The sequence below is a fragment of the Pipistrellus kuhlii genome, unplaced genomic scaffold (genome assembly GCF_014108245.1).
Source record: "Pipistrellus kuhlii isolate mPipKuh1 unplaced genomic scaffold, mPipKuh1.p scaffold_m20_p_169, whole genome shotgun sequence".
Taxonomy (NCBI): Eukaryota; Metazoa; Chordata; class Mammalia; order Chiroptera; family Vespertilionidae; genus Pipistrellus; species Pipistrellus kuhlii.
The window spans coordinates 38,525-50,836 of NW_023425481.1; the positions used below are offsets into that span (position 1 = coordinate 38,525).

General features: G+C 60.6%; 1 protein-coding gene and 1 long non-coding RNA gene across 2 annotated transcripts in view; one reads left to right on the plus strand and one right to left on the minus strand.

Moving 5' to 3' along the window:
* Positions 1 to 55: 55 nt before the first annotated feature.
* The window catches only part of TPCN1 (two pore segment channel 1), a 48,169-nt gene continuing 35,912 nt past the window's right edge, over positions 56 to 12,312 (minus strand). The window contains exons 14-28 of the mRNA XM_036440202.2: positions 11,825 to 11,888; positions 10,877 to 10,921; positions 9,120 to 9,176; positions 8,989 to 9,042; positions 8,278 to 8,350; positions 6,952 to 7,059; positions 6,056 to 6,127; positions 5,472 to 5,561; positions 4,371 to 4,486; positions 3,578 to 3,624; positions 3,029 to 3,097; positions 2,780 to 2,864; positions 1,776 to 1,915; positions 1,492 to 1,572; positions 56 to 569 (exon numbers count right to left, since the gene is read on the minus strand). Coding sequence (XP_036296095.1) covers positions 456 to 569; positions 1,492 to 1,572; positions 1,776 to 1,915; positions 2,780 to 2,864; positions 3,029 to 3,097; positions 3,578 to 3,624; positions 4,371 to 4,486; positions 5,472 to 5,561; positions 6,056 to 6,127; positions 6,952 to 7,059; positions 8,278 to 8,350; positions 8,989 to 9,042; positions 9,120 to 9,176; positions 10,877 to 10,921; positions 11,825 to 11,888 — 1,215 coding nt within the window. The 3' untranslated portion in view covers positions 56 to 455. The remainder of the gene's footprint in view (positions 570 to 1,491; positions 1,573 to 1,775; positions 1,916 to 2,779; positions 2,865 to 3,028; positions 3,098 to 3,577; positions 3,625 to 4,370; positions 4,487 to 5,471; positions 5,562 to 6,055; positions 6,128 to 6,951; positions 7,060 to 8,277; positions 8,351 to 8,988; positions 9,043 to 9,119; positions 9,177 to 10,876; positions 10,922 to 11,824; positions 11,889 to 12,312) is intronic.
* On the plus strand, positions 8,227 to 9,959 carry LOC118720388. The gene is made up of 2 exons (XR_004988430.2): positions 8,227 to 9,253; positions 9,350 to 9,959. It is a non-coding gene; the product is annotated as an uncharacterized LOC118720388 (long non-coding RNA).

Here is a 12,312-nt window from a genome sequence, read left to right on the forward strand (position 1 = left end):
GGACTGTCCCGTGACATGACCCTATAGAGAGATACGAATCCCAGTATTTCTGTCCCGTAAGTGGTTTTGTCCCTAAAGCAAGACAGAAACCCGTGCATGGCCGCGGAGGAAGTGAGGGGGGAAGCTGTCAGCTGGGACGGGGCCTGGAGGCGGCAGGAAGGCGTGGGTGTGAGTGTGGCCTGGGGAGGCCGGAGGGCCAGCCCGCGGAGGGGGCAGAGTCCGTCCCAGCGCTTTCTGCCTGGCTGCGCCCAGAGCAAACTGGCTCCCGGAGTTAAGGAAGACAGGGCCAGGAGGTGACAGACCAAACCCCACCTGTCTTCTCCGCTGCCTATAAATAGGTGCATATATGTGGACGTGTGCATAGGTATATATGCACGTTATCCCGATACATCGTAGTAAAATAGTGCTATGTGTTATTGCATAGAGAGATGGCTTCCGGGAAGGAGCGAGCTGGCTTAGGTGATGGTCTGCGAGCGCTGGCGGCTGCCTGGGGGCTGCTGGGTGGCGGGGGCACCGCTGCCGTCCGACTGCTCCTGCTCCTGCTTCCGGGCGTGTTCCTCGTACCACTCCTAGGGCACAGGGCAGATGGGGGGGGCGGCGCTCAGTGGCTGCACCCCTCCCAGCCCGCCCTGCGCCTCCAGCCTGACAGGCACCAGGCCGGCAGTGCGGGGCCTCCGGCCTCTGCCTGTGGGGCTGGGGACCACCCAGGACGGAGGAGGTGAGCTGCCAGCCCCCCACCCACAACGGGGCCCAGGGCCTCTCACACCTCCCGCTGTGAAAGCAGTTTGAGGAAAACGAAGCGGCTCACCGGCCTCAGGCCATTGTCTGACATTTTCGGGGACAGGGGTAGTCAGGTGATTAAGGAATTACAAACGCACTGTGTGTTTAGATTTAGAATCTGAACCACAATATGAAAGCCTAAAACACCAAGATGGCCTAGCTCCGTGCCCCCTCATCTTACAGAGGGGAAACTGAGGCTGGGGTGATGGACAGGGTACGGACACCAGAGCTCCCGCTGACCCATGCCCCTGTGCCACCCAGTGCCCTGCAGCCTCTCAGTTTGGGGCGTGAGCAATGGCAGACCGGGTTCCCGCTGTGAGAACGCCAGGAAAGGAGGCAGCTGCTGCCAGGGAGACCCTCCCGGGACCCCGGGACCCCGGGACCCCGAGCAGGAGGGCGAACCCAGGCCCCTCCACCGCAGCCCGTGGCCAGTGGCTCTGTCCTGTCTGGGACACAGCGTGCGGGCCACGTGGTGCCAGGTCAGACGTCTGACTCAGCTCGCAGTGTGGGGAAAAGGGGCGCGTTTGTAAAAAAACAAAACAAAACAAAATTGACTTCTCCCTTCTCTTAAATTAGAAAAAAACCAAACAGTAAGAAGAAAAAAAAAACACCCAGAGACCCGCTGGGCACAGCAGGCCTCATTCGATGGGCAGAGTTGGCTGGACCTGGGAGGGGCCGTGTCACCCAGGGCGGCGGGGCGGGCGCTCCTACCCGGATCTCCTCCTGGTACATCTTCAGGCTCAGGTCACTCTTGGTCCGGGACCTCCGTCCCAGGAACACCACGGCGCTTTGCTGTGGAGGAGCAGAGGCTGCAGGCCCCCGTGCCAGGCCCGGGCTCCCCCGCGCCCCCCACCCCCCCCAACCCCCCAGCCTTGGCCGCTCCTCTGGCTTTTGCTCCGATGCCTCCGAAGTGTCACCAGACCTCGAGGGGCTGACGGTGGGGGTGGGTGTCCTCCTCCCGGCCGGGTTTCCTGCCCCGATGGGCCCAGCCTCACCTCGTTCCTCTCCATCTGGGAGAGGACCTTGAGCAGCCGGGGGACGTCGGCGGCCGCGTCCCGCGCCTCCCGGGACAGCTTGAGGATGGCGAGCAGCTCGTCCTTGGACAGTTCCTTCTCCACGGTGATACCACCGTCAACTGCAGCGGGGGAGGCACCCGGGCTCAGAGGCCTCGCCAGCCCTCCTCCTGCCGTCCCTACAGGGTCCTGAGGCCCCTCTCCTGCCCCTCCCTCCTTCCCTCCCTCTGCTGTGGGTGTGAGGATCGGTGGGCGGGACAGCAGCTCACAGGGGACAGGGTTTCGGAGGCAGCCTCCAAGCAAAAAGGAAAGGGTCAGCCTGGCTGGTGTGGCTCAGTGGTTGAGCACGGACCAGGAACCATGAGGTCCCTGATGCAATTCCCAGTGAGGGCACATGCCCAGTGTGCAGGAGGCAGCTGAGCGATGTTCCTCTCTCATTGATGTTTCTCTCTCTCTCTCTCCCCCCTTCTCCCTAAAAATCTATTTTAAAATGACATGTTATAAAAAAGGGTCAGACAGCCTGATAGGTAGACTTGGAAACAAGTAGAAACAGGTTTGTGGCCATGTGGAGGGAGGAGAGTGTGGAAAGGATGGGGGTCAGATGCAGAGAGCTGTGCCCCTGGGAGGCGCGAGGCGGTCAGGGGAGCTGGGACCTCCCAGCAGGAGAGCTATGGCCCCGCGGTCTGCAGGGGCCCAGGACCTCAGAGTGGAGGTTAGAAGCGGAGACAGCGGCTGAGCGGAGGCTAAGTGAGCAGCCCAGGGGACAGGGGACGGCCGGTGGGGTACACCAGAAGCCTGCCTCGGGTGTGGGGTTTTCTTAAACTGTGATGTATATTGTTTTTCTTTGAAAAATGAGATGGAGAGCGTGTGCCTGTCACTGACTACCAGTGAGAGAGCTAGAAAGACAACCACACACGTGAGCTGAGCTGCAGGGCAGACAGACAGCCGGGCAGCCGGCAGCGCAGGCGCCTGCCCCTGGCACAGACCTTCCGAGTCCTGGTTCTTGCGGCTGAAGTTCATTCGGAAGACGAAGGCCTCGAGGATGAAGGCCACGATGATGGTCATCACCACCTGGCCGGCACGGGGTGGGGGGAAAGACAGGAAGGGGTGGGCGCTGCTTTGGCCCCGGGCAGAGCCGCACGGACCCGTCCCAGCCCTGTCCTCTCCGGCTGCCGCCCAATGCGCAGGGCAGCTGGAAGCCCGGATGGAGGGGGCGCGTCCGGGCCCAGACTCACCATGGTCACGATGTAGAAGGTCATGAAGTAGAGGCGGCTCCAGTGGGAGGTCTGAGAGGTGACGCCTTCCTGGAGGCAGAGGACGCAGTGAGCGGCCTGGGGGGCGCTGTCCACTAGGCTTCCTGTGGCCCCGGCACTGCTGGGCTCTTTACAGTATCTCCACCATCCCCCCCACCCCCCATTAAGGAAGACACGGGTCCCAGGATCTAAAATTCCTCTGCTGCAGGGGCCTGGATGGTCCCCAGGACTGAGCCTGCCCCGAGTCGGGGTGCACGTGGAAGAGTTTAGGGAAGGAAATCCTGCCACACTGGTCCCTGACTGGAAAGTCTCCCCGGTGGGCAGGAGGCCAGAGGCTGGCACATCCCCTGGCTGCTGGGGGGTAGGGAGCTGGGACAAAGGCCATGTCCAGCCGAGGAATGCTCCTCTGCAGAACGCCACCCCCGCAGGCAATGGGAAGGGCAATGCACCCCACACGGGGTGGAGGGAGACGCAGAGCTGGCCCCAGAGGGTGAGGGGACAGCGTCCCCAGGGGCTGGCCAAGGTCCTTACCATGATGATGTACCAGTTGTTGACAACTGTGAGCTCGAACAAGGTCACTGCCAAAGGGAAGGGGGAAGGCACCGTGATCAGACCCACCGTTTCAGAGTCAGAGGTGCCGGGCACCAGGCACCTAAATGAGGCGTCCCCATCGCCAGCCTGGGCTCCCCGGGCGCCCACCACAGGCTGCTGCCGCCTTGCCCGTCCCCAGCAGGGTGTGCCCTTTGCCCGCAGCCTGGGGCTGGGCCAGGGCTTGGGGTGGGGAAGGAGCACATGGACCTTCATCGGTGCAGATCTGGGGTGCATGAGGCTCTCCCTGACCTCGAGAAGCTGTGTCAGGCCTGCCTGTCCGCATCCCTCCACTCCCCCGCCCACCCCATCCCCATCCCCCTGCCCCCCCATCCCCATCCCCCTGCCCCCCCATCCCCATCCCCTCCACAGGACCCGGAGCAGGGCGGTGTGGCCTCCTCTGAGCCATGAAAGGGCACTGTGGTGGGCGAGGGGTGGTGTCCTGGCATCAGGCTGGACCCCTCCCTGCAAAGCATGAAGCTCTTCTGCCCCCTGACACTAAGGTTATCCGCAAAGGAGTAACCCGGCCGGCGGCTGCGTGAGCCAGCCTGGCCCGCACCCCTAAGCCCGGCCTCACACACTCCCTCTGGGTCAGAAGGGACCGAGACCGTGGGGCCAACAGCAGGGGAGGGAGAGGCCGCAGGCAGCCCTGCTCTCGGCCTCTGGGGCCTGCGGGCTAAGGCCTAGGGAGTGTGTGTGTGTGTGTGTGTCCCCGCCCCGGGATCTCTGCACTCACCGAAGCTGTTCAGGATGTTGTCGAAGTTGTTGAGATAATAGTAGCCGTCCTCCACGACCGTCCTGTTGCCCACTGTGTGGTTGCGCCAGCGGTAGGCGTCAGCCACTGTGCTTGTGCTGGCCGGGGAGACGGGCAGAACAGTCACCAGACAGCGGGTTGCCCCAACAGGACAGAATGTTTGAGGAAACCCAGGTCTGAGCAGGGCGCACTGTCCTGGCCCAACTTATTTCCTGCCAGCAACCTCCCTCCCCCTCCTCTGGCTGCCTCCAGCCGCTACCACTTAATTCCCCTTATCCGCCTCCACTGGGCATTCCTCTGCTGCCGGCCGCGCCTCCTCCCTCCCAGCCACCCTGAGACACTGCTGGGAGGGCCGTGCCTGCCTCCGGGCTCTGGGCTTGCTGAGGCAGGCGAGGGCCACACCAGGAGGGGAAAGGGCCTGTCGGCTCCAGCACCAGCCAGGCCTTCTCAGCGGTGGTTGCCTCTGTTCTGAGCTGGCTGGCTACTTTTATTTAAATCCTGGATGGCTCATCTGCTAAAACCCACGTGATGTTTCTGCAGTCTGAGCCTCTCGCCAGGTGCACGCTGCACCCGACTTGTAGGCCTGGAACCTGAGCTTGTAAGCAGCAGCCTGTGCCTGGGACCCCTCTCCTCGGCGGCCGCCCCGAGCTCAGCCTGACTCCCAGCAGCCACCGGTGTCTCTGAGGCTCTGTCGGCCTCCAGGCCAGAAGGACCCAATATTAAAGGGAACACGGGACCAACATGCAGAGGACACATGTCATCCTGGGAGGAGGGAGGGAGGGGTCATGGGGAGCAGGCTCTCCACTCTGTCCCCACAGACCTTCCCATGGGTGTCCGTCTGTCTTATCCTAACGGGCCACCCCTGGAGAGACGTGGAAGTGAGCCATGGGATCAGGCCTCAGCCCTCAGCCCCAAGGGCGAGCTGAGGGAGGCCTGGGGACAGGGAAACTGCTCTGACGCCCTCACCGCAGAGATAACTGCTTCCAACCCTCACTCAGCTACAGACTGACCGAGCCCTGGAAGCACCACAGGGCACTGATTCCAGGGGCCCGGGCCGCCCGCCGAGGCCCCGCACACACTCACTTGCAGCAGTTGGGGTAGAGGATCCCGCAGAAGAACTCCATGCCCACGATGGCGAAGGAGTAGTAGAAGATGAGCAGGGTGAGGCCCAGGCTGCGGGAGGGGCAGACGGTGACCGCGGGCCGGCCGAGAGCCCGCCCCCTCGGCTGCCCGCCTGACCCACGGAGCGCAGGGTGAGAGGCGTGCCCCCAGCCAGGCGCTCGGCCTGGGCAGTGCCCGCGGGAAGGGGCCTCGTGACTCGGGTCTGGGCTAGCGCACAGCCGAAGGAGGACTCTGAACGGATGCCCCCTGACCAGAGATTTCCCCCTTACCTGTGAGGCAGACTCCCAGGCGACCCCTTACCTGTGGAGCAGACACAGGTGGTGAGTGAGGGACCGCTCCCTGCCCGTCCCACTAGCATCTCGCAGGTTGGCGGAGGGGAGCGGGGCCAGGGGGACCTGTGCTGCCAGAGGTCAGCCGCCTCGGAGCCCGCAGAACCCTCGAGTCCAGTCCTTTCCGGGACTCCTCTCCCTCCTACCGCCCGCTGCCCGCCCCAAGGGGGCACAAGCCGCAGGACGCCTGGCCCTGAGGCCGAGGCAGGGCAGTACCTGGCCATCCGGGGCAGCAGCTCAAACATGGTGTCCAGCACGTTGCGGTAGCGCTTCTTCAGTTTGAACAGCCTGAGGAGGAAGGAGGGGGGTCACTTCCTGACACGGGGTGCAGCCGCAGCGCACTCCCCCCCCCCCAGCACCAGGCAGAAGGCAGGCCCGGGGCCCTCCCTCAGGACACGGGGCCGGACAGGCCTGTCCCCGCAGGGACGCAGAGCCGTGCTGGGGGTCAGCCCTTCCGCGGGAGAGGGGCAGTGTGGCTGTTCAGTTTGTAAACGCAGCCTGAGGCTCAGGGCGGTGAGGCCCTGCTCAAACACGAGAGAGAGAGAGAAGGGAGCAGAGCCCAGGGGGCCCGGAGCCTGGACTCTGGGAAGGAAAGGGTGGCGGTGGCGGGGAGAGAAGCTGGCATTAGCCCGGCCGGGCCCCCACCACTGGGCGTGGCAGCAGGTTCTGCTACAGAGATGCCGCCCTGGACCCCAACCTCCTGAGAGGACAGGCGGGAGGAGGAACAGAGCGGGAGGAGGGACAGGGCAGGAGGAGGGATGTGTGTGGGATCGATCGCAGCTAATAGTCAAGAGGGAACCAGGCTCATGAAAACGCAAAGGGCTTCCCCCAGCGGGGAGGGGTGCTGCCCCGGCCGGCTTCACTGCATGACCCTGGGGGCTGTTCCAGAAAAGCAAGGGGCCCTCAAAAGCCCTTTGGACCTCACGGCGGTGCCTCTGAAGAAGGTGAGCCCGAGAGCTGCCTCCCCTCTCCCCGCACCTCCCCCCCCGACAGTGCCAGGGGCACTGCAGGCCCCGCCCCAGCTCGATGCTTTGGCCCTTTCCGGTCCCCAACCAGACCCCAGACCCCAGGGCCCCCGGCCCGCCTGTCCCCACCGCAGCCCGGCCCGTCACCTCAGCAGCTGGAGCGGCCGCAGGACCACGATGAAGTAGAAGGGCTCCATGTTGAAGGCCAGCGCCAGCAGGCCCAGGAAGGCGAAGGCTGTGACGGAGAAGTCGAACCTCGGAGGGAGGGAGAGGGAGAGTGGTCCGTGGGCCCAGCAGCCTCCTGCACCGCGGCTGGCGCCCCGGCCCCATGCTCGGCTCACCTTCCAAGGAGCCCAAGTGCCACCCACAGCAAAGCAAGTGCGCCCGCCCCGCAGAGGCCCAGGCCGGCCAGGTGGGTCACGGCTTCCCACCGCCCTGGGTTTCTGAGGTCGACGTGGCCAGCTGCCATCACAACACACACCTCCTCTCCCCCCCCAACTCCCCCGTAAAACACACCCCTGGAGGATCTAAGGCAGACGCTGGTTCTACTGGTGGCCGCCTGCCCTGGCGAGGTCACGAGTGAAGGGGCAGGGTTGGCAAGGGGACCCCACCTGGACACCAGTGAGCCCTGACCAAGGCCGAGGGCCCCGAGGTCAGCGTGGAGCCAGGCTGACTGCCGGACTCCCCTCGCTGACTTGTTTCACGCTCAGAGGCCTGTGAGTGTAGCCCTATTCTACGGGGAGGCCTCGAGGGGGCCACAGGGACCTCGGGGGGCCTCAGTGGAGCCGGGAGGAGGGCCCGGCGAGGCGGTAGGCCTGCTTCTCTAGGGCGGCATGGTTTTATGGAAAAGGGCTTAGGTATGTTGGGCACAGTGTGGAAGCTGAGGCCTCAGGAAGAGCCCAGCAGCGTGGCTCAGTGGGTGAGCATCGACCTACAGACCAGGAGGTCACGGTTCGATTCCGGCTGGATCCCCGGTGTGGAGTGTGCAGGAGGCAGCCGATCCATGACTCCCTGCCATCATGGATGTTTGTTTCTCTCACTCACTGTCCACTCCTCTCTAAAATCAATAAATATACCCTTTGCACTCCGAACCACTCTGGACATTGGCTACCAGCTACTCGACGCTACTTTGCGGCGGACACGTGCGTTGAATTAACTCAATTCCCCGTAATCACTAATAAACTGCAATGTCCCCCCTGAGAGGGGACATCCGAGTGATATGCTAGAATTCCGATGTCCCCTGAGAGGGGACAGCGGAGTGCAAAGGGATATACAGTATATTTAAAAAAAAATTTTTTTAAAGGCCTCACGAAGAGCCCACCAGCCTCAGGACCCTGGGGCATGTGCAGGAGGGGGAGGGGGTTTGCAGTGGCCCAAGGGGAGGACAGAGCCCAGCCCTGGGAGTCTCAGAGCCACGGGGGTGGGAAGGGTGGGGACTTCCACAAGACGGGGTTCAGAGACACTGTCACTTACAGGTTCCAGCCGGAGGACAGGTACTCCACGGGGCCCAGGCCCGCCACCTTCAGGAACAGCTCCACGCCGTAGACTGTGGACAGGAGCGGCAGTGGCGGTTGGCAGTGACCTCCCATACCGGGCCTGGCTCGGCCTCCAAACCCCCCCCCCCCCCCCCCCCCCGGCTGCGCGCCCTCTGGACAGCCACGCCCCACGGGAGAGTGTGGGCTCCCTCCCTCCTTCCCTCCCCTTCTCTGGGCACAGCCCAGCCACCCTCTGTCCACCCAGCAGGTACTGCCTGCACCTCTTCTGTGCCAGGCGTTGTGCTGGGTGCTGGGCATGCAAGTGACTGGCACAGTGCAGTGCCCACCCTACCGAGCTGAGTGCAGACGGGAGGAGCTGTGAGTGGGTGATGACAGTGTGCTCAGGGTTATAAGAGGAGGGGGGAGTGTCAGGTGGAGGAACACGGTGCCGAAGCAAGAAAGGGCATGGGGCACTCAGGAGCAGGGCGCTGTTCAGGAGGGCTGAGGGACCCTGCCCGGCCAGGGGATGTGAGCACGCCGGGATGGAGATTTGACGGAGGACAGAGGAGCCATGGGGGAGTCTGAAACAGGTGGGATGGCATCAGACCCAGTTTCTGCTTCCTGAAGCCGCCCTGTTTCAGAGCCACGGTCCTAACCCAGTGACCGGCCTCCCACCAGAGTTTAAGACAAAGCCCTGCCGGAGACTTACTGGTGAGGAAGACGAGGGAGCTCCAGGGCACATGCTTGGAGAAGAAGTTCCCACCTGCAGGACAGAGAGGCCGCAGCTCAGGAGGAGGCCGGGCAGGCCCAGGGGCGGGGCGGGCCCCCAGCCGGGCTCACCTCTCAGCATGAAGGTCTCCGCGAGGACCCAGACCCCGTTGACCGCCACCACCAGGTCTGCAACCGACAGAGAAGCACAGGCCTGCAGGTCACGCCTGGTTCATTTCCGGGCCGCTCCCCACCCCATGGGACAGGTGACTGCTTAGTGCTTTTACCACATGAGCTCAATCAACTGCTGGTTTCGCTTAGCAATAGCTATGAATTTCTAAAAGCCCCTTCCGTCACGGCAGAGATACCAGTTAAGATGTTCCAGTAAAACCTATTATTCTAAGTCAGTATCAACGATGGACAATCCACCGAGGGTTTGATTATTGAAATAATTTGCTTTTCCTTCAAGATGTCTGATTTTTAAAATGACTGCACAGTTAGCAAAATACATGTGGACCTGGCCTTCCACTGAGCATTCCCGCTGCTAGGAACCCATCCTAATGAGACACCAGCAAACACACAGCACCAGGTACCCAGAAAGCTATTCACGCGAGAACTACTTGCAATGGCAAAACATCAGAACCCACCTAGCAATCAGGAGGTACCGGTGGAATGAACTATGATGCGGTCATGACAAGGAGCCTACCGCCCCAGCCAGGTGGCTCAGTCGGTTGGAGCATCATCCCGTGCATAGGAAGGTTGTGGGTTCGAACCCCAGTTGGCGTACAAGGGGCAACCAATCAATGTTTTTCACATCGATGTTTTTCTCTCCCCTTCCATTCTCTCTATCAATAAGAAAACATATCATTGGTGAAAATTAAAAAAAAAAAAAAAAATCCTATCAACTATAAAAAAATATGGGGGACATCTCTATATATTACTGTGGCGTGGTCTCCAGGATTTATTGCTAACAAGTGTGTAAAGTATGCTTTAATTTCCTGAAGACAGAGATATATGCATACGTATGCACCTATTCGGAGTTTTTAAAACATGGATGGATAGCTGGGACCAGTTTGGCTCAATGGATAGAGCGTCGGCTTGGGGACTGAAGGGTCCTGGGTTCGATTCCGGTCAGGGGCATGTACCTTGGTTGCAGGCGTATCCCCAGTGGGGGGTGTGCAAGAGGCAGCTGATCGATGACTCTCTCTCACCGATGTTTCTAACTCTATCTCTCTCCCTTCCTCTCTGTATAAAATCAATAAAAGAAAATATATTTTAAAACATGGATGGATAAGGCATGATAACAGGTACCCATTGGGGGAGGTGACAAGAGGTAAAGTTGCCGGAAATAATTAATGGAGGATATGCAAAAACAAACACAAACAAGACAGAAAGAGGACCAGTCCTGTTTCTTCAACTACACAGTGTGGGAGGGAGAAGAGGGACGAAGGAGGAACCTACAGATTAAAAAGACCCACATTAGGCTGGGTTCTCATTAGGATGGGTTCCTAGCAGTGGGATTGCTCAGTGAAAGGCCAGATCCGCGTGCATTTTGCTAATTGTGCAGTCATTTTAAAAATCAAACATCTCAAAGGAAAAACAAGTTCTTTTAATAATCAAACTTATCCACCCATCACACTCTGCGGTTCTGGAATTAGCTTTCAAAACTCCAGGCCTAAGGGTATAGCGAGCCCGAGTGAGGGCGCAGATGCACAAGGAGGACTGGCCACGGGGCGGTGAGTGCCTCCAGGGGTGCTGGGCACGTGGACGTCCCTGAATTTTCTACGATGAACAGTCCTCACGGGACTGCAGGACCATCTCTGGCCTCCCCACTACAGAGGAGTGAGCCCCAGAAGCAGGGGGACCAGAGCTGGACGGGTCGCACTTACACATGAAATACTGAAAGGCTTTGGACTTCACCAGGATGTTAACCCCTGTCGGAAGAGAAGAACTATTAGCATCGAAGTCTTCCTGTGCAAACATGCTCCCCGACTCCACAGTGCGTGCGCGTCAGCAACCAGGGGGCCTGTGTCCAGGGGTGAAAACGGAAAAGCCTGTCCCCTGGGGACACTCAGACACCCGGACACAACGGCATGGACCACAGCTGCTCTGGGGACAGACTAGGCGACCCAGGCCGAGCCGGGACTGAATGGAACACAGTGTTGCTGCCACTGTTGAGACCTACAGTCCTGCAGGCCTCGGCCTGGGACCATTTCCTCACCCACTTGAGCAACTATCATCCCAGCGGAACGGAAACCCGTTAGAGAATATAAGGTGACATCTGCACCCCGCGCACCAGCAGAGGAAGAAATCACAAACTCGGCCATCCCATCGTTCCTCATGTTCATGCGGCCCAGACCCAGGCTTCGGGCTTTTTACAGAGAAACTCCCTGTGGACTCACTCCCCCGCCCCCCTCATACCCCGGGAGAACTTCCAAACGGGCATTAAGTGAAGGGGGGCTGTCAGGTAAACAATCCGGGCACTCCGATGTAAAACGGCTGAATCTTATACTGCCAAGGGATCACGCACACTGGGTATGCACCTTGCACAGGGGGGACAGGCAAAATGCACCAGCCGATAAAAAGGCAGGTTTCAGACAGAACACAGACTGCAGTCCCACAGTTTTCAGAGGTGCAGAAACAGCAACCGACGTCAGAAACAAACCAGAACATGAGCAGCGGTTATGTCCGGGGGGAGATTTTCCTCAGGCGATGGGACTTGGCAAACTTTTCTGCAGTGAACTGGACATTCCACAGATGCCTTTTGGTTTAAAGTTGCCAGTTTCTTCCCTGGTCCCTAACACTTTGTTCACGACACGTCTTCGGGGGCGCCTTACCTTTGAAGATGAGGAAGGCTGTCCTGGGAAGCTCATCGAACCAGTGCTCTCTGTTCTTCTTCGCCTGCCCAGGAAAACAGGGCCGTGGGAGGGGGGTTCAACCAGGGACGGGGACCTGACCCCGGGGCCAGGCGGCCTCGGCCCCTCCCTGCTCCCAGGCTCTAACGTGGGGAAAAGGAAGAACACTCCGGGATCTAAGTAACAATGAGGCCAGCCCAGGGCCACTGAGCACTTCCACGGGCCACGCATGTGCCTTATTCTATAACGTCCTGAAAGTAACTGGAGGTCCTGTCAGCCCGTTTCCCAGGTGTGACGACCTGGTAAAAGTCACGTAAGGGGCTCGAAGTCACGGTGGCTAATGGGGCCCGAGATTCAGAGCTGGTGACCAGGACACTGTCTTACACGTGTGAAGGCAGATGGGGGCCCGGGCCACCTGGTGTCCCTGAAATGACCAGGACAGAGGTGTTGTTCCAGCCAAGGAAGAACTG